Source organism: Pararge aegeria, chromosome 20 (genome assembly GCF_905163445.1).
Source record: "Pararge aegeria chromosome 20, ilParAegt1.1, whole genome shotgun sequence".
Lineage (NCBI taxonomy): Eukaryota > Metazoa > Arthropoda > Insecta > Lepidoptera > Nymphalidae > Pararge > Pararge aegeria.
The window spans coordinates 6,268,795-6,294,082 of NC_053199.1; the positions used below are offsets into that span (position 1 = coordinate 6,268,795).

The 25,288-nt window shown below is 35.4% G+C and overlaps 1 protein-coding gene across 1 annotated transcript; it reads right to left on the minus strand.

Moving 5' to 3' along the window:
• Nucleotides 1–510: 510 nt before the first annotated feature.
• LOC120632624 (ras GTPase-activating protein 1) lies at nt 511–25,246 on the minus strand. The gene is made up of 20 exons (XM_039902568.1): nt 24,781–25,246; nt 23,985–24,098; nt 22,067–22,139; nt 21,421–21,574; nt 20,984–21,108; nt 16,690–16,845; nt 14,907–15,093; nt 13,876–14,169; nt 13,258–13,428; nt 12,586–12,761; nt 11,565–11,637; nt 10,224–10,342; nt 9,687–9,817; nt 7,954–8,123; nt 6,520–6,648; nt 5,749–5,878; nt 5,097–5,251; nt 4,623–4,755; nt 3,777–3,949; nt 511–2,864 (listed from the first exon to the last, which is right to left on the minus strand). The coding sequence occupies exons 1-19, from the start codon at nt 24,935–24,937 to the stop codon at nt 3,798–3,800; spliced, it is 2,799 nt and encodes a 932-aa protein (XP_039758502.1). The 5' UTR covers nt 24,938–25,246; the 3' UTR covers nt 511–2,864; nt 3,777–3,797.
• Between the last annotated feature and the right edge of the window lie 42 nt (nt 25,247–25,288).

The window sequence follows — 25,288 nt, forward strand, 5'->3', positions numbered from 1 at the left end:
GAGAGGTATAATATATAATATATATTATGCACATATTATTAGATTATATATATTCCAATATTCCATCAATAAATGGCTCTTTCCTGAGCTTATCCTGTGTAAATGGTTTGTGTTACGTAAATTATTACTTCTATAATATATTTACCATATACCATAAAAGCAGCATATTTTGTTTGAAAAAAAATCTTAATAACACTCATCCCCTCAGGCCTGAGCTTTTATAATAATGTTAACAGCGGGATTAAATTGTCTGAGAGGATAAAAGATTTAATTGATAACTGATCTCAACTATGAATTAAAACCTTTAGGTACCAAACTATAAACAACTTAAATATATTTTTTATTTTTAATAAAATATAGGTGAGTGAAACAAATAAGGTATAAAATTGTCAAAATCGTATTAATAAATCACCTTCAAAGAAATATACCTCATAAATACAATTATTATATAATATAATAAAGGATATAAAATTATGTAATAAATGTTTTAAAGATTTAACGAGATTGCCTTTTTGGTTTTTTTTAAAGTCGTAAGTAGAAGTGTAGATCTTACAATAAATAATCGAAACAGGTATAAAACAAATAGTGTAAATCCTTAATCTATAAAAAATTATAGCAACTTTTCTCACCCCAAAAATGAGAGACTAAAGTTAATGGTTGTTGCATTAACAAAGAATGAAAAACGAAATGATCAACGATTAAATTGAAAAAACTGGATTCAACCAATAGGCTGTTTGTGACGATAAAGCAATAATAATCTTTATTTAGCATGAATTCAAGTTAAATTAATATTTGTTGTGTTTAATAATATTTCCTGGGAATAAATCCGAATCACTCATTAATTGAAGTAAAGCAAATTACGTAATAAAATTTTTCATCCAGACGTAAAAAAAATTGTTAAGATGATGTATAAATATGTAAACTGTAAATCAAGTTAATCCGGCCGCTTACGTTACATATGGCACTAAATTAATTCCTTATTTAAAGAATACTTTAAGACAACTTTATAATATTTCAGATAAGTTACCTCGGTTGTACAAAAATCTGAAAGTAAAATCTTTAATCAACCCAACCAAGGTGTTTAAAAGTTCGAGGTGGCGATGATGGAGTATGCCGATAAAATTGGTTAGGATGATGATGATGAAATCTGTTTCTCCTAGATATTTGTGTAAAACCAAAACCGTCATAAATGCAATCTATAAGAATGTAGGTAGTAAAGTCTGTGTACTAATTCAAATTAGAAATATTGCTTATCACAGAGAATAAAATACAAATAGGAGGAAGTGCTCATTTTAATACATGAGTAATATTCAAAGGGACTCGCACGCTTTTCTTTCTAAACTCTACTCAGACAAGGTACTATCACATTACATTCTCCATGTCTAATTCATTTTTGGTGTCTTGCGATTGACGGTTGAATAACCTTACAAATAACTACACCTAAACATTAACTCTAATAAAAATTGCATGTAAAATATATGGTGTAAGATTTCGACTTACAATAAATTATATAGGAAGACGATTTCGCTTTGACAAACAACAACAAACTTTGACGTTGTTATCATTAGGTGGAAAACTACAATTAGTATAAGTTTTACAAATACATAATTTCAAAGATTGTTTACATTAATTAACTGTTATCGTTACCTGTGTAAATTTTAACAATATGATAAAAGACGTCGACTAATGAGTATTACGGATGCATTTATTTTCCTGCTTTAATATTTAATCTTGGAGTTCTATGCAAATTATTGCTTTCAAATTTGGCTAGAAAACCCTTAAAAGTAAATATTAAACGAACATAATGAATTATTTATCGATATAAATATTCCGTGAACGGATAATATTATTCCTTAAGCCAAATGGAATCGGTCTAAACACAAAATTAAGATCCGGTTTTGTAAGTTCTGTTGTAAAACGTCTTCCTATAAGAAGTTTAATTAAATTTTTAATACATTACACACTTCATAAAGTTTTAACGCAATATTCATGTGATTGACATATAGATTTTGTCACATACACTCATTCATATTCATTTCCAAAGCGAGGTAATTGGTATAAAAAGTGATCACGTACAAAATGTTAGCAAAATTACCATTACTCTTTATTATTTTGTAATTTCTATAGGTACTACTCGCCTCCTAATTAATTTTTTTTTCCACTTTTTTTTCTTTACGTCCATATAGAATGATAGCCTACATACAAAAACGACTCGTGTGACACTGAAGTATTTTTAACTCATTTTTAATTACTAGAACTAACTTTATTGTAAGTACATATTATTACGAAAAACTTATGTTTTTCGTAATTCAACCTAAAGTTGCTACTGCACCTTCCAGACTTCTGAGAGCAATGTCTAGAGTTCGAGACACTTTTACAGAAACAACATTTATAAAAAGTATGATTTTTCCGACTCCGAGGAATCATCAATCAGCATCTTTTAGTCGTTCATTAATATATAAAGGTGTGGCAAAGCTTTTAAATCGTTTTCAATAAACCATTATCATCAAGTGCAGTCTAATTTAATTGCTAATAATAATTCAATGTCTCACACTAAAACTAGAAATATAAAATCAATATTAAAAACGCTAGCAATAAATACGACTTACATTAACCTAGAGAGCTATTTCTTGACGCACCTATAAAATACTCTAAATACAGTCAAATAAATGTTATACGATTAAAGGAATACGTTAAATACCATACGACGAATACATTATTGGCACGAGTAAGCTCGAGACGACGTTGTTGCGATGTATTCATTAAATAAATGTAAGACTAAAGCTAAGAATGACTACGCGACTAAAATTCAGTTCTGCGCTGGAGTACTACGAGCTATCGCTGTTCCGTTAGTGTTCTTTACCCTGTAACAAATGCTTAATTATTACGGGGGCGTTCATAAAATACGTGAGATGTTTAAGGTGGGGAGGGGGTCCAGTCAAGTCTCATCTAATGTTACGTTGGAGAGGGGGTACCTCGGCAAATAAACACGTAATTTTTTTTCTGATTGAAACATCTAAAGAAAAAAATATACTATTTAGGTCCATTTAATCCAGATTGTACATGCTTAAGATTTAATCTTACTAGTCTTAACTAGTCGTAAATAAAAGTACGAAGTTAATTTTTAACAATCCAACGCGTTTACGCAAGAAACCCACATTTTGAAAAATCGCACGTGAGATTGGGGGATGGGGGAGGGGGGTTGAATAAAATCTCACGACATCTCATCAGCAGGGCTAGTACAGGCAGGGGACAAAAATTATATCCCCCCGATTGTAACCGCTGACAGGGGATACAATAACTAACTTTAGCAGGTGGACACGATAATTGTATCCCCTGACAGGGGATACAAATAACGTGTCCACCTGCTAAAGCGCGGGAACAGGGAAAAGGAGAAGTTCACCCCCTTCATTATTACACATATATTATTTCCACTTGTGCGGCAGTGCAGTGAACCATTTTCTGGTAAAAAGTAATTAACAATGTAAACATATATAATGGAGTTTAATAAGTTATACATATAATCGCTTTGTCCTGACGTCTGTCTACGGATAGACTTTTTACCAGGTTTTGTATCTGTTTAGACCTGTACTAGGTATATGTCTAGGTAATTGAGACTGATAATATCGGTGACGTTGATAAACAAATAAAGGGTTTTTTTTTTTACTATAATAGATTACTTTGTTGCTTGATAACAATCTCACCTGATGGAAAGTGTAGATGTGGCCTAAGATGGGACGCGCTTCGCGGTTCTTCGCCAAGTTTATAGTATTTACCTGTGTTCTTTTAAACGTGTCCTATCTGATCATCTCGAGATACTTGTGCTTGTGTTTGGTGAGCATCTCGGTGACTGTCACCAGTTTCCTGATGGCGGGTTGACTCTTCGCCAGGTTCTGGAGCTCGCTGAGGTGGGACACGCAGATGTGGTGGATGGTCGCTAGCTCTTTAGCTGTATAAAAGTGTGTTGCTAATTTATCAAGACCCCTTTACTAGTAGTTTGCTACTCAAAAAAAAAAAACAATATTTATTTCTTTTTATTTATTTATTTCTTAATTTATTAGTTATTAATATTTTTTTTTAAATCCTAGAATAATTTAATATCCCCATTTACTACGTCATTTAGCTTAGGTAGATTATAATTTTTATAATTGGCGGGCCAATCAGATCTCCCACCAGATGTTAAGGGGAACACAATCGCCTATTAATAAATATACTACGCCCATAGTTTAGTAAGCGTAGCATGTTTCATGGGTACTTAGATGACTGTAAATACTTTTATGAATAATATATACATACATTCTTACGGTATACAGATAAACACGCATACTGAAAAACATTCATGTTTATCACACAAAAATTTTCCTGCTGTGGGAATCGAACCCAGCCTTGGATTTAGCAAGTGGGGTCGCTGTTCACTGCGCCAATCAGAGCGGCACTTCGTAGGGGATACAACGAACACGTCCTAAGTAGCGGCACTTTGTCCATCTTTCTGGGGTAACTATTTCCTTCAGACATAATCATTGCTGCTGGACAGAAATAAGCATGGCGGAAGTATTTCCGCGGACGAGCACTATCACAGAAAGATCTACTACTACTACTAGGTCATTAAATATGTATCTCACCTATATCAAAATTGTTATTTGTGTTCGGTGGCGCGTTTCCTGGATCCGGAACTGAGCTCAGCTGATCCAGAAATACTACCATGCGCTCTTTATTCTTCAGTATAAACGGATTTACCACTTCCATATACGGTTCCTGGAATAAATAGGAGTATAATATATATATAGTACTTATTCCTAAGCAATTGTGGTTGATGTTATCCTATTATATGTATAACCAAGTGGTGGACACTTCATTGGTTTATGTGATACAAAAATACGGCATTACTTTTATGTGTAATAATACTGTTTGTTTCCCTTGAAAAGCTAATAAATAAATAAATAAATAAAAAGCGAACAAGTAACCTAAAAAATATCATCAGACCACTTGAACGTCTGCAGGGTTACTACATTTACCCGCAAACGATCGTTGATCAAAGATTCTTGAAACATATATATCAACCTAACTGCATGTTAACGAAATAAAATCATACAAACCTTGGCTCCAAATTCGATGAGGTTGGCCAGGTTTTGCAAACATTTGGCGACCATCACCAGCGAGCGTTGAGCGTGCGGAAGCGGCGCGGCTGATACCAATCCCCAAGCACGGGGCTCCACAAGTGCGGGGCATATGAGCCGGAGAAAAATAAACCCTATCGTTAAAGGTTAAAAATTATAAGAAGGCGACATACAGGTCTCTTAGCGCGGCAGCAACTTTATTACATAGCAGAACATGTGGCATGGTTGAACTATTTCACCTAGTTTTTCTGTTTATTTCTATTGTATATCATTTTGTTATAATAAAAAAAAAGCAAAACATTAAGAAAATAAAGCGAAGTATTCATTGATAGTAATTTATTAAATGTGAAGTTTAACTTTTTTTAATTGTATGCCCATGAATTTCGTTACTCAGATGTTTGAAAAATCAGCCCTTATTATGTTTAAGATGTACTACAAAGATAAAGGTATACGATAGGTACCTAGTGTGAGATTTTCTACCTACGTTTACTTATTCGATCGCGTTAAAGTTACAACGATTTGTATGGTATCGAAAGAGCGTCACCTTACACGGCTGAGTAAATAGTATAGTCGCTAGATGGCGGTCTTTCGATAGATAATCTTACACTAGGCACACCGGAGTGGTACTGACCTGATACTACTCTAGTGCGTACAAATCTCTCATTCGGCCACTTGGCCACTGCGGCTCGCTGTAGACAACCACACAAATAGCGCACCGGCCGGGGGCAGGCTTCAGGAGACGTGAATATTGACAGCGTTATCTAACGAATAAAAAAAAATCCATTCCCAGTATCCCTAACCGATTTAGCCCGCGGTGGTCAATCACCAGAGAGATTTTCCAACTACGCGGGAGATGTTATAGCGCAAGTGTGCGCGAAAACACGGGAACGCTCTCATAGTACGGCAGATCCGGCCGGAATGAGATCAGACGCAGAATGGACAGTTTAACGTGCTTGCGAGGCACGAGGTTGTTTTTCCGCCAATTTCCAAACTTCTTGATAAATTCTTCTTCTCGATTTAATCCCTTGTTTGCTTGGGGTTTTTCCCGGCGCCCGTATCTTTTACACCCCCTACTCCGTTCTTCGAGAATTAGGTGGTGTCCATTAATTACCTGAGGCATTTACTGGGAAGCAAGAGAAATCTCACGACATCTCACGGGTTTCTAAGTAGATCATTTTCTAAAAAAATTACCTCACGTAATATATACATGGCCCAATTATTGGGCTATCAAATACTACACAAATTCTACTAAAAGTTCCAGAGAATAGCGTGTTGAAACAAAAATCAAACATCTTCAGCATGAAATTAAATTCAATATATTCAAAATTTAATTTAATTGCTGCGTGAAAGAAAGACAGAACAAGAAACATATACTCGCAATTATAATATTAGGATTGATTACCTGATCCAGAACCAAAAGTAGGAACTCAGCATTATTGCAAGCGTCATCAGGAGAATCCATCTTGGTAGGGTTCAACTCCGCCGATTGCTTGGAATCGATCAACTTCTGCACAGTCTCAGCTATTGCCGCCTAAAAACATCACCATCATCAACTCATTATGGCCCACCACAGGGCACGGATCTCACTCTCAGAATGAGAAGGACTTAGGCCGTAGTCCACGACGCTGGACAAGTGCGGATCGATAGACTTCACACGCCACTGAGAACATTATGGATTACACTCAGACATGCAGGTTTCCTCGCGATGTTTTTCTTCACTGTTAAAGCAAGTGTTTTTTTAATTGCTTAAATTAAATAAACACATAACTCCAGAAAGTTAGAGGTGCCTGCCGAGGATAGAAATCTGTCCCGCCGAACCCTTTGAACGAACTTTGATCTACGTTAGGATGTACAAAGGACGCATATAAAGGAATCCTATGTGTGGATTCAAAGACAGCTGCATCTTAACTTTAGATTCATGAAGCTTAACTCATTTTACTCTTTTCAACCAGTTAAGTACGAAGTTACGAAAACAGTGTAATGAATATGTAAGAACCTTAACCACAACAGCACTATCATTGACATTCATAATGACCCATTGTGTAAAATGCGATGTAAGTAACCTAAAATTTAGTATAGAATTATTTTTCGTAACATTTAGTTGGGTATTTTTTCTTCTTGTGAGCATTTAATGTATTAGTGTAAGAGTTGGTAAACTAAATAAATAAATAACTGCTTCATAAAAATTTTCATATGAATTTTAAATTACTAAAATTGAACATTCCTCCGAGTGTAAGTAAAAACACTAATAAAAATTATAAAATTATTCATCAGTCATCTTAGTACCCATAACACAAGCTACGCTTACTTTTGGGCTAGATGCCGATGTGTGTATTGCCGTAGTAAATATTTATTGCACGACTCATAAGCGAAGCGTTAAGGTGGGTATTACTAAAATTTCACTTTTTTTATTCTTTATTGCTTTTATAAGTGACTATAAATTGACTATTGTTGAGAAAAAACACAATTTTTAACACTCATGATATTTTAAAATCTCTTTTTATTATTTAAACTAATAAAAATTTTTTTTAAATAGTTTTGTCTTGGACGTCCGTGTGTCTGTATGTGCGGATCCCGTATCTTGTGGTCACGATAACAAGCGAAATACTTCACTTATCAGTTGGTTTTTATTTATAGGCTTCAGTATTTTGACGAATAGAAGCCTATTACTTTTCACGGTATAATTAGATGCAGTTTAATTATCTCAATTTTATTGTAATGAATGAGATTATGAGGCGTGCACTTTGGATTTTCCAACTATTTAAATAAACCAATGCTTCAATTTTGGCAGATCCCTGATTGAAAGTCAGCCGAATGTGTGTCAATTTCTTCATACCTGCAGGAACGGCTTGCAGAGCGCGTGCATAAACTCGTCCAGCACAGCGGTGGCGAGGGATGCGGCGCGGAATAAGGCACGGTGGTCGGGCTCTCGACCTACTTCGGCGGCCGCTAACTCGCGGGCCAGTTCAGCCCCTCGCCCGCACTCCGAGAACGCGTGTAACACCGCTGATGGAAAACGTTAAGACATTGACTTCCAACCCTCTAAGCCGCTGGTCCCGTGTATCATCACTTGTATTAACTGACCATTAGTTTTACTACAGTCAATCTGCTGCCAATTTGTTTTCTTCTTCAATTCAATGAAGTCATTTTGTCGCATTTAGTTACGTCACGTTAGTTTGATTTATGCCCGTTTCCTCTAAACCTAGGTAACCCTTAAACCGAATGCCTAATTATTTGGGTTATGCGTAGAGGAAAAAACTATTCAGCAACTCTCAGATAATTACTAACGACGTTAGGCGCCATCTAAAATAACGACACCGATTCGGCGAGTCACAATGTTAAGGGAACTCGGAAATTGACACATGCCAGTATAAAAAAATATAAATTCGGTTTTTTATTAAATAACCTTAAATCCGTACGTTAAATGAAAAATATGATAATACTCTACCTTGTGGCAAGATTCATAGACAAGTTAGGTTATATGAGTTTCTTAGTGAAGATCGATTGATGTAAGGATTGAAGATTACGCGTTACTTAGGCATTGTTGGTCGTTAGTGAAAACAGGCATTTCCGAGGGCGATTAATGACGCACATCGTATGATCGTGAGATGCGGGTGTTAGGAAATAGGAAATTACAGCACTTTATCTATGATAAACCCGATGATTATATTAAATATATCAACAAATCATAGTTTGTATACTCATTGATAATGTATTGAAAATAGAATAATGGACTTTAGTAGACTGTCAAATAAAAGTATAGGATCTAAGGCGGGAGACGCGAGTTTGACAAGATAGATTGGCGGGAAAGAAAAGTTAGCACGGATTTAGATTAATGAATTGAGAAAAGGAGATTTTAAGTAAAGTATTGTGGATAGAACGTTACAAATTGGGAACAGATGATTTATAATGGAAACGATATACTTAACGAAATGTTGTTGTGGCGGAACAAGAGTCGTATATACTGGTGATGGTGTTGAGATAAGTTGTTAAAAGTTGTTGGTATTATGGTTGTAACTGATGTTGCATCAGATAAGTATATCTCATCCTTTGGATTATTTAGGTATCATATATGCAGCCCTAGCAATATTTTACACAGAGAGTTTATGTAGCAGAGGTTGCTGTATACAAACAACTATTTAGCTTCAATAATACTGTTAATTAATGAAAGATCTAAGTGCCATCCTGAACATTGTGGGTATTGAAGTGAATATCTGAATACCATGGCCTTCCAATCTTTATATTTTTTTAACACGGGCATGTGTTAAACTCTCTTAAAATTATACATAATTATAGCTATTAGACGACGATTTTGAGATTTCCCTACTCAATTTACTATTTTAAATATTTAATATAGACGTTATACAATAGTTAAACTTCACATCGCTCTTTGTTAAAACGTGGTTATAAAGAACGTACACCGTTAATATTTACAACTTTACTTTTTTGAGATAAAAAAGATACCACTCTGTAAGTGTGGATTCTCATTTTTGTATATTTTTAATATCAATATAATGTCAGAAATCTGTAGTTCAATGTTATTGAAAAACTAAATAGGGAATGACTCACATGTAGCCAAAGGTTGCCTGTCGGTTCGACATAAATCAGCGAGTGCCTTTACTGCTGGTAAACCTGGTTCCAGGAGCAGCTGACGAAGCGGGTTGTATTCTTCGCGGGGCATCACGAGTTCTTGCATATACCTGAATTAACATATAAAGCACCAACATATAGCATACTTTTACTTTACGGAGATTGTACTCCTATACGGGTTATACATAAGTTTTAGGGTAGGCAGTGCTTTTGTGCATGTACGAAGTGCACGCCACTGATAGTGTGGTCAGTTTATCCGCGGACCGAATGCAAACAAACAAATTACATTCGTTCACATTTTAGTTTTCTGAAAAATAAAAAAATAAAAATACTTTGTCTACCCCTAAAATAACTTAACCTAACCTTATCTTAAATATTAAGGGGTTATATATAATTTCCTTCCATTTCTTTGTTTACATTTTGTCCACGGATGAATTGGTCGCACTCTATGGCTAGAAAATTTTATATTCTCTGTTTTAATAACATACTGGATGTACTGTCAAAAAAGGTTAATACCTTATACGCAGTCTTAAAGAGCCCCATTCACCAATAGGCGTCATTCCAGCAAGGGGATACCATTCTTCGACTTCTTCGCCGTTGGCTAGATTTGCCAACTCTATCGTCAATTCAGCGACCTATTAAAAAAAAAATTAAAATGTCAATTTTTTTTTTATTAAAACAAATAAAATAGTATCACTATTAGTTGAGCGATGTTTTTCCACAAACGTTAACTTTTAAATAGGTTGTCTTATGTTGGTAATAACTACTAAGAAAAAATGTGTGAGCCGTCACGGGATGCCTGGCAGATGTTAAACGTTGAAACAGTTTTTTTTAGTCATATGCATAAAATACGATATAGATTACGACAGGAATAACATAAAGCGTACTGAAAAGATAACAAATTTGTTCCAAAAAAATGACTGTTTATTTCATTTTTATTAAAAAAAATCAAATAAAATTAATTATATTTGTTACACAATTAATATGATATATATTTCAGTGGGTGTACGTCTACGGAGGTTTGATTTTGGCCTGTAACTTTCCCGGTTTCTCAGAAAGCACTTGAAGTTGTCTTTCCTGGTCATTGTGACAAATAAATAAATGCCTATATTTCATAAAACAGACAATCAAAAGGTCCTGTATTCCGTTTGCCTTTTATAACTGACCCTGAACTTCGGCCTTCGATTCTTTCGCAATTCTCACGCCATTGGACTAAAGAAGCTCCTAACATTTGTAAGATAACATCCTTCCATCTTCAGTATTGTTTTCTTCTTTTCGTTTTTCAACTCTGGTATAATCACAACACAAATGTTGGATAACAGTGATGCATTACCGGCCCACTACAGGACACGGGTCTCCTCCCGCAATGAGAAGTGCTTAAAGCTATAATCCACCATGCTGGCCTAGTGGCCTCACGATGTTTTCCTTCACCGTTGAGCCAAGTGATATTTCACCAAATCCTTTCACCAATAATTCATCATCATCATCATCATATCAACCGATAGACGTCCACTGCTGGACAAAGGTCTTTTGTAGGGAGTACCAAATTTAACGGTTCTGTGCCGTTTGGATCCAACGACTTGGGGGTCGACCAACGCTGCGCTTACCAGTTCGGGGCTACCATTCCAGCACCTTGGGACCCCAACGTCCATCCTTTCTCCAAACTATGAGCCCGGCCCATTGCCATTTTTAAAAGCTATTTAAGTTTAAGAAAGTTTAATTCCACAAGAACAGAAACTTTATTGATAAGAAATGATTCTAGGTAGAATAAAATATCTAGCAACAAGGGTCTTGTATGAAATGTCATTTTGGTATCAATACTCTACGCTTAGTTCTTTACTTACACTATATACTTACTTCTGACTCTTTGCCTCTCTTGCCAGTGTTGTGAACAGTAATGGTGAACGAAGTCACATCCGGTGGTACGTCGCTAAAAAATAATAATGACATATTAAAGAGTGTGAACCATCAACTTAATTCAAATAAATGCAGTACTGACTTGACGTTTTAAAAGTGCTTATATTAGGCCTACTTGACATGAATGAATTTTGTTTTTTTTTTTTAATACTTATTATGGGTTGATAAAGTACAATTCGGAATTTAAAAAATTCAAAATTCATAATTTAACTAGGCCTAGTTTATAAGCACTTTTGAAACGTCAAGTCAGCCTGTTTGTAGTGACTCTACCACCGGTTCGGAATGCAGATTTTACTACGATTTTTTTAACATGATTTTACAGTTTACAATCTTTAGAATTTTCTATCTTATGGGAGATGAGCGCAAAGTCTACTTCCAAGCAGCCATGTCGTTAAGAAATTCATCAATCGTATAGTAACCACGATTTATTTCATGTTTAAACACATGGTTTAAACTTTCGCATTAGTAGGTCCAAAATTGTCTTGGGAATCATATTATAATTCGAAATAGATATGCTGTGCTTTTTCATGCTCCGACCTACGAAAGCTAAAAGAGACACGAGACAAGGAAACTATTCCTTGGTTATGCCACGTTTAATAATAAGCGGTGAGTGGAATAGAAATAGTATATTTACCTAAACATATTTAGACATCGCATATATATAACAATTGTCAGGTTACTTTAAGATTTTTTTTAATGCGGTAAAATAATCTAAATCGTCTTTTTAGAAAAATAAATATTTTTTTTAATATACCAACGCTCAGATGGTCCGCACGTGTACTAAAAAATAATGTTTAAAAATTCTCCACTTTCTATCCGAATTCTTCTGAGTTAAGGTAAATAAACTATACCTATTCCGATCACCGCTTCTTAATAAACGTGGCAGCTCATCAATAAAATCTGGAAAATATCTAAAAATATACTATTTTATAGAGTTCACACTAGTTTCGCGTGTACTCACTCGAACACAAACTCGTCGTCCCAATGTGGGTCTGGGGAAGGCCTGGCCCGAGTCCTAGCGACAGGTGCGGCGCCCAACGCCAGTCGCAAGTGCGGCCGCGGCGCCAAACGCGCTGGCAACCGATGCGCTGTTACGCAGCGCACGCGCAACGCACGCAACCATACTACGCGCGCCACCTGAACGGATATTAAAGTCAATTGACCTAACTTGAACACATGAGTACTTTAATATAAGATAACCTTGGGGGTATTTATCATTAATATAAATATTAATATATATGTCAGAAAAAGTTCAGACAGTAAACTGCCAAGGGAAATGAAAAACCTTCCATTTTTTCCAAAATTTGCAATCCTGGGTCTCAACACCCTCCAAAGAAAAAGTATAACAAAATTCCAAATCTTGAGGAAATAATTTTCAAAAACCTACCTAGACTAAGAGGCTATGAATCAAACTTTCAGCAGGCAGTCAACTTTATTAATCATAGTCTTAATGAGAACCGTAACCGTGCTAGTGAGAAACGTGAGGAACCCTGCACAGACGTGCAGATTTATTCACAATGCTTCCCTTCACCGTTAGAGCAAGTGATATTTAATTACACAAATTAAAAACGCGGCGATCGAACTCTGTCGAAGCCCTAACTACTAGATACAATAGCAGTGCAATAACTCTTACCTTACAATGATGTCTCGCTTGCTGCGGTACGCAGAGTGGACGTAGCGCGTCGAGCCAAGCACGTTGTTCGTGCGCCGCCGAGGCCGCAAGGAAAGTGTGCGTCGACAAACACGGCAACGCCCGTTCTACTAATTGAAAACAAAACTCCCTTTCCCACAGTGATTCGTGCACCTAGAAATAAAGAGGTTAAAATGAGTTCGGCTACTCATTCTCAGTTGTAATACAACTTGCTCACCTAATCTGAAAGTACGAAACTAAACTTGCTACGATGACTTCGGTGTGTTTATTTAGAGTACTGTTATAAGTCCCATTTATATACCTGCGGTTTTATTACTGACTCTAACAATGAGGTTTTAAATTTTCCCTGCGATTTCAAGCGCGTTGGACGATCTTAATCCCAAAATTTGGTTGACAGCATTTTTATATTTGAATTAAAGAAAAGAAACTGAGTCCAAGAGCCTCTACTATGTATTAGTCACAATTTAGATTTAAAATCATTGCGACAACGAGCCAGTAACAAATATTTTGCTAACACTTCGTTGTCTCATAACGAATAGCGCATAATACAGAGGGGTTCCGCCATAACAAGCATGAGGTTTCCATTAATCTATTAATTACCTGATACAAATAAGCACAGGACAGATCGATCAGCCCTTTTGGCTTCGTTCGCTTCGGAGAGTCGTAAAAGTAAAGGTGGGTGTCGGTTCCTTCTTGTAAAAGTACGAAGTATAGAGCCTTCCATTTCTTGGCGCCTTTATCAGATTTCTTATGCAGGTATCCCTGGTGTTTGATACCCTTCATCTTCTTGAGTCCGATTTGATCTCGGCATTCTCGTAGGGTAGCATAAATTTTCTCAGCGGCCGCGCCTGTTGTATTCTGTTGCGGTTCTATTTGGTGACCTTCAGCTATTAACTGTAAAAAATTATTTAATTTTTACCTAGAATGTTAAACCAACACTCGGAGGAGTTTTTCAAATGAGTATCATCATTATTACCGACTCACTACATGGCACAGTTTTAAGTATATATAAGTTTCCAATAAGTGTTAGTTATAAACGAGGCCATATTTTATTACAATAGTTAGTTAAATTGGGGTTATTTAACTCGATTCGCTTGTTAGTTCCGCTACACCAAAGAACGCCTTCAACATTTTTAGGTTCATAAAAGGTCTTACGTCTATTAACAGAATAAAAAAGGGAAAATATTAATTTAATTCGTAACATTTACTGATTACACCATTTAATTTTGATTTTATAAATTCGTTTTCATTCAATAAACATTATCGTATTACTGCGATATCACAAGGTCGAAAGTGGCTATGCACCCCAACATTCAATATCAATATCTATTCGATATAATTTGCCGAAAAATTACTTAGAAACTATTACTATATAAACAATTCTGTAGTCTTTTGCGTAAAAAATGAATGGGTTTTTTAATAATTGAGATTACTTATCATCATTGAGTGAAAATAAAAAAAAAACGCAACCATATTCGCTTCATCTCTTGGCGGCAAGACTATGCTATTAGTTTATGCTATTAGTTACTCGCAGTACAGTCCAAAATTACATCTCTTACAACAATGCCAATACAGGCTTTATATCTGGTCCTTCAAGCCAGATAAGAACTTTAAAGACATAAATATCTTACTGGCTGTCCAAGTGTGTGTCCTTCCACAATTTGTTCCTTCCTGTAACGATTGATAACAGCGTCCAAGCATTCGAACGTCCGACCACCCATCAAATACCGCACTCCCTTCTTTTCAATCCTGAACCTCTGAATTTGGTTGTTTATATGGAAAAACAAGGAGTAATCACCAGGAGAGTTGTCCGAGGGCCTAAAATCATGAAATAAAAATGTCTCGAGTTACTTTTGTACTTGGAGGTTTAGTTCTCTGACATGCAATACGGTTCTGCTCTCCTAGTATTTACTTTTTAAGTTCCTTAACGCTATTATTGGTGATTTGTTTGCTTAAATAAAAGCTTACAATAAAGACACAGGTTTATTTATTTTCATATTTGTTTCTAAAATAACACAAGATAATATAATATTAAATATCATGTCTGTGATTTCCAAATCAGTTGCGTAGTTAAAAGTTATGAAACTGAGCTCGTTTATCAGTACATAAGTCATGCTACGATAAATATATGTACCAAGATATCATAATATGAAATCAAGATGTGTTTCAACGTACAAAGCCTTAAGAGAATAGTGTCTCCCAGCTAACTTAGAATTTTTTCATCTCAAGGTACTACTTAAGATTTTTGAAACCTACTTTCATTATCATCATCATATTAACTAATTAGTAATTAGCACAGGTCTCCTTCCACAATGAGAAGGGGTTAAGGCCGTAGTCCACCACGCTGGCCCAGTGCGGATTGGAGGACTCCACACACCTTAGTGAACATTATGGAGAACTATAAGACATTCAGGTTTACTCACGATTTTTTCCTTCACCTTCTTTAAGTTAGGGCAAATCAGCCTATTACATTGGTTAAATAATATTCACTTAAGTTTGTAGCTGGATAGGTAACCGACTTTGGAGGCCATTTACCCTTCCTCATTGTCTCGTGGCACGTTAATCTTTAGGTCCAATCATTATCATTGACACAATTTAAGTCTACAGGTTCGTCACGTACGCATCAAAGAAACCTATCGATTATTAGATGGAAAATTTCTGTCTGTATTCTTCTACATTTTTTCTTCAAACTTAAAGACAGACTTGTTGTTTTTGTTGTGGCATATTATTAACAACCTGTCTATCGTAAAAAAAACCCTGCTTGGGTTAGGTTCGTTAACCATGTTTGGTATAAAGCAAAGCTTTTAAAGTCAGGCGGTCGTTTAGCATTTGTATGATAAAAGTCCAGGGCCGCTTGTTTCCTGTTGCTCCCAGCGACTCGCTTGATGTCGCCTGTCCACCTCGTTTGGGACCGACCTACGCTGCGAGTACCGAGGTCGCCATTCAAACACCATAGGGTACCAACGTCCATCGATTCACCGAGTTACGTGCCCATTGTCACTTCAGCTTCGCGACTAGCTGAACTATGTCGGATCTAGTTGTTCTTCGGATCTCCTCATTTCTGAGTTTCAGATCACGTAGAGATACTCCTAGCATAGCTCTCTCCATCGCCCGCTTAGTGACTCCGAGCCTTCTTATGAGGCCAGTGGCGTGCATAGAGGGTATGCAGATAATATAAAATGTCTTAATTTTATATCATATGCATACCCTGTGCTTTTTATAACTCTTACAATGCCTATCCTTAAGTCTTTTATAACTCGTACTCCAGATTTTCTTCATTTTATATCATCTGCATACACTGTGCATACCCTGTATGCACGCTACTGTATGAGGCCCATAGTTAGCGACCTGGCATGCACTATTTAAATTCTCACTTCGCACTGGAGCTCACTAGGTGCGGCAATCCTTACATACCTGACTAGAAAACTGCCCGGGCCGGCTTTGACCAGCATATCGACCGCTTCACTCTTGGTACAGTTGGGATGAAACCAGGAGAATACGGTGTTTGGGTCGATTGAAGGATCCAGGTCCTCAACTAGCTCTCTGAAGATCATTCCTTGCTCACCCGTTCTGTTGAACAAAACTTACTGTACTATGCAGAAAAAAGCGTTAGGAAACGAAATCGAAGCGCACATTTATGACGACCTGCATGGCGTAGCGGAGAGCGCTTTTTGCTTCCCCGGCAGAAGCAATTTTGGAGTTTATAATTTCAATATTTCCTCTGTTCTGGTTTTGTGGGAGGCTTAGACCGTGGCTAGTTACCACGCTACGTTCATGTACGATGTCACGTAGAAACCGATAACCCCTTATGGGTTTATTATAACTGCCATACCCCTAACAAGTTAGCCCTTTACCATCTTATCACTGCAGCAGATGAGATTAAAAAACCAAAACATATACTGTGACAGTGTTACATTTTAAGTTTATTACAGTTCATAGAAATTACTAAGGTTTGATATGATTAGATGCGCGTGGCTGATGCAGTAAACCCAACCCAGGGTACATTTGCAATCATTAAGGCAAGGCCAAACTAAAGCGTCAGCGCTTACCTAATATAAGATAAAATTGTTTATTTGTCAAATTATGGTATTTTTGACACATACACAACGCGTATAGGTTAAAACATAACGCGTACATGTTATTTTTATTGAAGCGAAAGTGTGACTGTTACATAGCAAAGTTTTCACTATGCATGCTTTAGAAATATGGAGCAGAGAATGATAAAAGAAGACACGCTCTGAAAGTATTTTCTTCTCTCACTTTTTTTTTTATTAATACAAATATTTGTTTTGCCTTCTAGCATTAAGATTGACCTTCACAGACAGACAACGTGATCTCATATAAGAGATCCGTTGTCAATTTTAATTTAAAATTCAAATATGTTTATTCATTTAGACCTATTCAAAGGCACTTATGAAGCGTTCATACATATATATTACCATTATAGTGAGGCTACAATCGTTAACTCAAAACTAAAGCTAGGAGTTTTCTAAACGCGCCCTGGTCTCGAGACCACAACAAACTTAGCCGGGTTTAAAAAATTTACAACATTATGAGGTTTGAACCCTAAAAGAGAGTTAAGATATAAAACACCCCCAAATTCAAAAAAAACATATACTTTCATAGCTGCTCTTATCATAAAATATACAATTGCTATATTAAAATACAATTTTGAACGTTTTCGTATTCGTGATAATAATATGATATAAGCCTACTTCATATATATTTTGTCTTATGCGTAAATTTATGCACCTAACCGTAAGAGTAAAAACACGCACATAACAAATTAAGGTGAATGTAAATATTATACTTTAAATGCAAAGGGGTCTTGAAATCATCCTACCTTGACAGTTCCACTTGACCTGCCATGACCTCATAACTAATATGTCTGATAGTATATTTAATCAGTTCGCAAGGAAGGAATACCTACTATAAAAGCAGACCATTAACAGAACAAACTTTATAAAAATAAAAAAAATAAAATTTAGAGAGATCTTTTTGAAATTATAATAGGTTGGGGAAAAAGTCTTTTCGCATTATAGTATGTATGAACTTGTAATAAAATCTCTTTGGCTATACTATTTGTATCTGGCTGGTTTTGGTATCATTAAAAGTTTAAATTTTAAAGAAGATAATTCCAAATTCAAATTAGAAAAATGTGTGATTTCTATTTGTTTTTCGTACTGTGAAGATGAGTGAATCTAATGAAGAAATTCGATACGTTTTAAAATTTTACTACAAAAAAGGTATAATGCACCGCAAGTCGCGAAAAAAATTTGCGATGTTTATGGAGTTAGTGCAGCGTCTGTGAGAGTAGCGCAAATTTGGTCTAAGCATTTTCAATCCGGAAATTTTGATGTCAAAGATGCACCTCACTCTATATATACGGATAAATTGGATGCAATTTTTGAAAAAGTGGAGCAAGATCCGCATATCAGTAGTTACAACGTAGCTCAAGAACTGGGAATTGACCGCAAAACCGTTTTGGCGCATTTGAAGAAAACTGGGTACACAAAAAAGCTGTATAATTGGGTACTTCACGAGCTCACTGAAAGAAACCTAATGAACCGTGTACTCATTTGTAATTCTTTATTACGACGTAATGAAACCAAACCATTTTTGAAGAAAATGATAACTGGTGATTAGAAGTGGATCACGTACGACAAGAAGGTGCGAAAAAGGTCGTGTATTGGATATTTGATAGAAGCAGGCGTTACTTTGCGGAAATCCATGATATATTATCAAATTAAGCTTAATTTGCTATACTCCGCGAAAAGCAGGAGAATCTGTGTGGTGTTATTTATAATTTCTTCAATCCTTATACTCCACACCAAACAGATCTTCGGCAACATACCCTCAAAAAGGACGTGGTCTAAGGCCAGTCAGGCTCCACAGACTTGCGAAACCCGTGTTAGCTCGCAACAAGGTGGTGCTGTGTGTGTGGTGGGTGGGAAGGGCATTATTCATTATGAACTGTTACCACCAGGCAGGATCGATCCTGAACTCTACTGCGAACAACTGATGAGATTAAAGCAAGAAGTTGAGAGAAAGCGACCGGAATTAATCAACAGAAGGGGTGTGGTTTTTCATCATAATAACGCTAGACCTCACACATCTTTAGACACTAATTAAGAGAGTTTGGCTGGGAGGTGTCAATGCATCCGCCGTATAGTCCTGACCTTGCACCTTCATATTTCTACCTTTCGGTCTCTTTAGAATTCTTTAAGCAGTGTCAGGTTAACATCACAAGAGGACTGCCGAAACTACTTGTCGCGGGAGTAAACTCTGGATCTACTGAACCGTAGAAAAATTATTAAATGAAAAGATCTTTTCAGTAAAGTATGACGGAATTGTTTCTTTGTTTGTTTAAATACGTTACTACTTACTTTGTATTATTTGATAGTTATCGCGGAGCTACTATCCTTTTTAAAACATGTACTCTATAAATTCTAAAAAAAGTCTGCCACCGCATAATGTGACTATCTTTGAAGATTGACTCATATGCGTACGAAGACGAAGAATTGATTTTAATACGTTACTACTTTGTATTATTTGATAGTTATCGCGGAGCTACTATCCTTTTTAAAACATGTACAGATAATTAATAAAATAGATAAAATAAACAGCAAAGTAACAGATTATAATTGTATTACGATATATTTTCTTGTAGACTTCCGTAATCTAAACGGTCGAAAAGCCTCAAAATCCCTTTTTTTTTATCCCGTAAGTGAATATGACTCGCTCTTGACTGGTTTTTTATCTCGTTACGCACGGCGTAGACTCATTTCTCATATTTAAATGAGTTAGTTCAGACAGAGCGAGACTTTCCAAAGGTTTTTTCTCATGCATTATAACTATGTTAGATTAAATCAGATGTCTACAAAGAATAATAGTTACATCATTAGCTAAGAAAGTACATTGCTTTTGTCGTAGCGGTAATTTTCTTTTACACGGAACGAAGTATGGAAAAAGTTGTATAACAGGAGCTTGGGGACTAGATGGCGGTGTGTGTATTGTCGTAGTATATTTATTTATTTATTGTACGACCCACCGCGGTCGTTGCTCGACACTTAAGAGTTTTAACATGATGTTAGATAGCCTACAAAAAGGTTTTAGGTTATTTAACGACAGGACATCAAGTTCTGGGATATTAAATGCAAAAAGTTTTTTTAAATTGATCTGGTATTATCTGAGTGAAGAGTGTTATAAAAAATCTATTTCATTACCTATTTTAGCCCTTTTGGGAGGCGGACTTTTTATAAATCCTGAAACATGTATTTGAACATTTTAATTATCTCCCTACCTAAATATTATCCATAAATTTTTGAAAAATGATGGAATATTACCCACCCCTTCAATGGGGTTTAAAAAATTCTACATTCGGACAGCGACTAGTATACCAATGACAATAAATATGCTTTATTTGAAATATAATATATAACAAATATATTATACTTGACATAACACATAAATATCTTTTTTTTTCTTTCGTTTTCTTTGGTAACCTATGGTCCGATTCTATCTATATACCGGCGCGGAAGTTAGCTGCGAGTGTAGCTTCGCGCTGATTGGCTGATACCGAATATTGAGTGCCGCGCATCGAAACGCACGAAGTTCGAGAGGACTTAAAGTTTGAATCGGACTGTATCAATAAAAAATATGTATATAACATAAAGAAAAGAATAATAGTATATGATGGCAATCGTACCTGTGCGCAGTGACCCATAGCCAGCCGTCGCCCATGTCGTTATGCACGAAGAATATATCGCCCTTCTGGAAGGTCAACTCGTCCGTGTCCGGCATCTTGGTGTATGGCAAAATCGCCACTACGCGCTACAAAATAAGTATTAAGTTTCCATAACTTATACCTACTAGATATTTTATTTACAAGGTCAATTGCAAGGGGGTCAAAAAAGATCATTTTCTTTTAGATTTATTTACTTTTATAGAAAAAAAAATACACACGCTGTATTATTGCGCCACCAGATAGTGTCGCTTATAAGGATCTTAATCCGGAAAGCAATAGCAAACTTCAAAGTAAAAGAAAGGATTAATTTTGAACAAAATATAGTAAAGACTTTGTGAAAAGTTTTAAGTATAAGGCGAACCACTGGTTATATTGTAAATAAAGTGAAATTGAAATACCTTCTTATCATTCACAGGTTCAGGAGGCGGTACCGGTTCGACCAACCGCTCTCGCTTTAGAAGATCGGAGCAGTGGCTATAAAAGCCCACTAGTTCAGTTAAGGAGTCGAACTGACGTCCCCCGATGTAGTAGTCACCACATACTGCAGTAATTCTAAAAAAAAAGTCTTATAAAGTATTATGAAATGTAATAATTTTACTGTAACTAGACCTAACTTCAAGTATGTATGACTCTACCACAAGTACGGCGTATAGATTCGACTGAGAAGAAGCCGGAGAGAAACTTAGCAGTTCGCTCGCTCTTATCAAATTTAACATTTACATCAATCAACAAATTAAGTTATGTGCAGATGAAAGAGGAACTGATTAATAATCAGTTCCTCTTTCATCTGCAAGCTTTTCAATGCTTTATTTTCTTTATTAGATAGAGACTTTCATTTCACCAAATGGCATTGAAATAATTGGTTTTCTTCAGACATGTCTCTTTTTTCGTAGTGAGTCTAATTCTGTAAGTTATGGATACAAAGGGTATAGGACTAATGGTAAAACACTAATTATAATTTGTAAAAATAAGCGTTATGATCTACAATATTACAAATTTCAGAGTCGGAATATTATTTGTAAACTGTCACTTTATGGGGTTTACCTGAAGTGGTTAATTCCAGTGCGTCCCAAGTAACTCAATACATATGACCCTGGCTTACGATCGCTTTCACGAACTGCAAGAAAGTATACAATTTAGTTTGTTTATCGATGATATTTCATTATTACACTGAACATTAATCTGCTATATTCCATGACATGACATCCAGATTAATCATGACCTTTCACAAAGTTCAATAAGTAGTAGAACTTTTTATGACAGAGCTGGGCCTGGGAAATCCTACCACCATGCTTATTTCTGCCGCTAAGCAGCATGGTTGCATTCCTTTGTTTCAGTCTGAAGGCCATGTGTGCCTGTGTATTTACAGGAACATGAGGCTGCACACCTAAGCCTCAGTTTAATGGACTTAGGGCAGCAAGTTGCAGTTGTGTTTAAGTGATGCTCTGCTTATAGACGATAGTTTTCAACATATAATCAGGAGAGCTATTTGCTAGGTTCGTCAATAATTCTTCGGCAGTAATAAGCATGGTGTTAGTACTTTCTCAGATGAGCTAAAACTAAGAGAACTATGGACCTACTAAAGAAAACATGACAAACAATGTTTTAAATTTGTATCCAAAACTGTTTTGTTGTCCAAAATTGTTTTATTTAAAAGATTATTTAATGGAAACTGCTAATAGCTTAATAAGAGTTTTACAGTCACATGATATGTCAATTTAAAGCTTAACTTTTTAGAGAACAGGGAAAAATCAAATATAGGGTAAAAGTATTGTTCTTAAAAGACAAACAAAACTAATCTCAGTCAATCATGTGATGTCTGAGATCACAGCATACAACTACTTTCTTTATCAGTTATTTTTTTATTATATTCTTGTTCACAATACCATTTCTTTTCATTATATGGTTTATTATATTTATCTCATCTAAATTTGTACTTGTTTATAATATAACTGTGACTTTATATTTTCATATTCTGTGTTTACTTTTCGGAAAACGTTACACTTAAATAGAATAGTTAAAATTAAAAAAAACAGTTGCATTAGTGAAAGTGTTTGTAAGTAAACCTAATAAAAAAACAGTTAAAATGCTGAATACTTTGTTTCTTTTGTAATTTGCATGGATAGAAACTTGCTTGACAATAGAATACTATGTTACATTTTCAGTTAATGGGCATGGCAGAAAAATGTGTGAGATACTGGCCATTGTTTAGCCTTTAATAGAAAACACTGTTCTTAATATCATAACAATGGGTAGGACAAATAAACATGTGGCTATAAAATCATTGAGCTATTGAAATGAAGAATTTTTTATACTTTTATGCTTAACTAGTTAACCCTTTTTTCTGAAACAAACATTATGTCTATTTAAAATGTCAAGCTTTTTACTTAATATGTAACAGTTTTTTTTATTTGATTCAGAAATACTGTTATCTAAGCTTTGTACTGTGACAAGGGGCCCTTAAAAAAGAGAGAAGAAATGCATACAAAAGTACTGATGATAAAAATCATTTCTTTGGCTTAATTTTTGGTTGTCTCCATATTGCCAACTTATATTATAACAAGTAATATAGGAAACTATTATTTTTAAATAAAATAAGGTTTCCAAAGAGAATTAAAACAACTTGCATCATCATAATTATCAACCAACACATTACAGGGTCTCCTCTATAGGATCTCCTCTCCTATGTTTATGGCTGTGGCCTACACCGCTGCTCAAGTGTGGATTGGTAGACTTCAAATGCCTTTGAGAACAAGTAATATAATTATTATATGAATTTCATCTGTGCAAATATTATAAATACAAAAGTGTGTGTGTTTGTCCTTCCTTCATCCAAAACCAAACCAATCAACTTGATTTTTGGCATAGAATTAGTTGGAAGGATGGAGAGTAACATAACCACCTTTATAAATGCATACCAAAAACAGACTAGGCAGACAGACTAGTTTAAAGTGTATCTCACCCAGATAGCTTCCATGCTTGCTAGCAGCCCAAAGTCGCTCTTCTGATGTGTATCTATCCAGGCGCCCATGGTACCACTCTGTTTCAGGAGGAGCAAGGACTGCTTGTCTCTCACCTAGGATATAGAATATTAAAACATTACCACTTTAAATTAAGTAAAAAATTAACATCTTTTATTATCCTAAGCCATCCCACTTCAGAGCACAGGTCTGTTATTAGATAGAGGTTTAAGAGACCTGACCTACATACTGCACCAATGTGAGTTATTGTTCTTTTTTTATTTCACTACAAGTTAACATTTGTCTGCAATCTTGCCTGGTTTTTGTGGTTATTTAATTATTATCACAATACAATTATTTTGACATGTTAGTATGTAGTGTAATACCTAACACTGACAAATAGCTTATTAACAAACATACGTACTTAAGTTATATATAAATTTGGATATGTTATTATATAAAAGATATCCTGAGCATCTATTCTATGTATAAAGTAAAAAATTACCATGTACAAGTATTAAGAAACCCAGACCAGACTTTATAAATACTTTAATCTGTGTCTTAAGTGCAAATATAATTGTGCAAATATAGTTGCATCACTAAAATTTGATTAAATTTGTTCACTATACCTACCAATTTTATTAATGGTTGAAGGAAGTTAATGAAATAGGATTTACTCCAGGTCAAAGATGCAGGGAAATGCTTTATTGGAACTCACGTTAAAGTGCCATAAATAAACTTTTAACAACTAACAGATTTATATTTCATTTAAAAACACTGAATAATTCAGAAATTTACCATTAGTACTAGGCCCATCAGCTTCATCCAGTTCTAAATCCGCTGCCAACTCTGCTAGGTCACCGCCACCGTCCTCGGACTCCGTCGATGGGGACCCCAACTTATCCTTTATAGGGGGTCCAATAGGCGCACCCATGGCACGAATTAAATCAGCCATTATTATCACTTATCACCAAAATCCACTAAAAACTAAATTTGTATGCTAAAACAAGGTGACTCATACATTATTAACGACGCTAGATTATAACAAATAGATGATCTCTAGCGATGTTTATAATAGAAGCAAAATAAAATGAAATTGAATTACTAATGAAAGTATTACGAAAACGGCAATTCTTAACCTAAACAAGCCATTCAACTTTATAACCATGTACTCATGAGACTTTATAGTGCCAAATCATACAAAAAACATACGCAGTTTTAATAATAAGAACTATTATTTTTGATACGCCCGTCCGATAATCAGGCACAAGTGACAAACAGAAAACATTATTTTTTCTTTTTGACA